The 2,070-nt window shown below is 50.7% G+C and overlaps 1 protein-coding gene across 1 annotated transcript in view; it reads right to left on the bottom strand.

Annotated features, from left to right (window-relative positions):
- BRWD3 (bromodomain and WD repeat domain containing 3) overlaps nucleotides 1-2,070 on the bottom strand; it is a 48,703-nt gene that overhangs the window by 14,524 nt on the left and 32,109 nt on the right. Inside the window, 1 exon segment of the mRNA XM_018573970.1 lies at nucleotides 395-506. Coding sequence (XP_018429472.1) covers nucleotides 395-506 — 112 coding nt within the window.

Genomic DNA, 2,070 nt, shown 5'->3' with positions numbered 1-2,070 from the left:
AGACGGCCCCATATGCTGCCCCCAGATCTCAGACGGCCCCATACGCTGCCCCCAGATCAGCAACGGCACCATATGCTGCCCCCAGATCGCCGACTGCCCCTTACGTAGCCCCCAGATCTCCGACGGCCCCATACGCTGCCCCCCGATCTGTGACGGCCCCATACTTTGCCCTGAACATATGACCACCAAAATGTGTTATCCAGGCAGCATAGACTAATAAAGTTTACACTGTTGAATTGATGCCAAGAATGTCAGTCATTTTGGGAGGATAAAATGGTCCTACACCTGATACCAGATTGGTGGATCTAATAAAAGTGGTCACACAGTGATGGCACAGCCTGCATGTGGCTAGAACTCTAACACTGGGCTATGAGGTGTCAGTCAGGTGACTTACTGGACGCTGTAGCACTGGAAGAGGCTGTCCGGATATTCCATCTGAAACGGCTGCTGACTCTCCACCGTCCCAAACCACCAGGCGTCATCGATGATGCTCCGGAAACGGTCACCTGCAGAAATCAAGAGAACAGTCAAGGCTTGAAGGGCTTCATTCAGAGGGCGGCGGGGCGGTTCCAGGCTGCATTCCCCCTCACTGCCCAATCCCAGGGTGGGGGTGGGTCCTAGAGCAGGCTGCATGTCAAACCTGCAGTGTATTCTTCAGGGAGGCCCAAGATCTGACCGTGTTGTCTGGATCACAAGAATTGAGAATAAGGACAGACCTGGAACCCCGGAGCGCTCTATTAGTATAGCGGTCGTTGTGGTACCTGGATTCTGGTCTGGCAGCTTCTCCGCGCCAGTATGTAACTAAATGGATCCGAGATTGAAGCGCCACACCGTGCCCCAAACTATGAGGTGAGTGAGAAGCCCCTCCCCCCTCATAGTTCTCCTTTAAAATCGCCCATAAATATAAATGTATTCAAATATGAAGATGAAACTAAAAGTCTCGGAGACAACATATTCCGGGGGCCAGAACCGGCTACAAAGATACAACAGAAGAAAATATTAACCAGCGCCAATAAAAGAAAGAAAAGATAATGGAATTGCCGCGACTCGGCCGGAATCATATCAGAGACGCTCTCGGTGATGGAATGACGCCAGCGGGAATGAAGCGCAGCGCCGCCGGGTATTGAATTCCATACTTGAGGGTTATTTCTAGATTCCAGACATTTCCATAAACATCTCATTTGTACATATATTCTTCTGTTGTACCTGTGTAGCCCTGACGAAGGGGGCGATTCCTGGCCCCCATAACACAGTGGGGGGGATTTATCACAGCGATGGCGAGTGTTGGAAGTCGCACGGAATATATTGGCGGCAGATTTAGGACGCCGGTGCGATGTTGTTGATAAATGAGGTTTATTAGACTCCAGGAAAGAAGACTCGTCACTCCGGGCAAAAAGCTGAACTGTCGCTTCTTGAAGAAGTGGTCACGGGGACTTGTTATGTGGGGATTGTTTTCTTAGGTGATGCTCCAGTTTCAGACAGACGCAGGACAAGTGCTACTCCCTCCTCATTGGCTGACCTCTACACAGGCTCCTCCCCCCTTTCAGTCTATCATGAATGCAGCTACTAGACTCATTCACCGTACCAACCGCTCCGTGTCTGCATCCCCCATCTGTCTTCCATCCCCCACCCTAACCATTCATCCCCCACACAGCTCCCTCCTCATGCATCACTGGCCCCTCCCCTTTTAGATTGTAAGCCCTCAGGGGCCGGGCCCTCCTCACCATCTTGTCTTGAATTGTTATGTCTTCCTTATACTGTAAAGCGCTGCACACACAGTTGGTGGCATATAAATCCCGTATAATAATAATAAGATGAAAACAGCTGTATAGCTGTATGGAGGAGGGAGAAGGGAGGAGCCTACCTGTCCTTCACTTGCTCATCACTGGCGAGGCATCGAGATCGATGTCCTGAGTGTATTTGTTTTCTTTTTTTTTTGATTGGACAGCTTGGACCAATGGCGCATTGCCATTGGCCCAAACCATCCACAGAGCTCACACCTCTAACACAGAGTAGAGGCGGTGACAGCTCTTGCCTCAATAGTTAGGTTACACAAGCAGCGGGGAAGCC

Source organism: Nanorana parkeri, unplaced genomic scaffold (genome assembly GCF_000935625.1).
Source record: "Nanorana parkeri isolate BGI_ZX_2015 unplaced genomic scaffold, ASM93562v1 scaffold2650, whole genome shotgun sequence".
NCBI lineage: Eukaryota > Metazoa > Chordata > Amphibia > Anura > Dicroglossidae > Nanorana > Nanorana parkeri.
The sequence above is the reverse complement of the archived record's forward strand: the minus strand, read 5'-3'. Positions and strand labels throughout refer to the sequence as shown.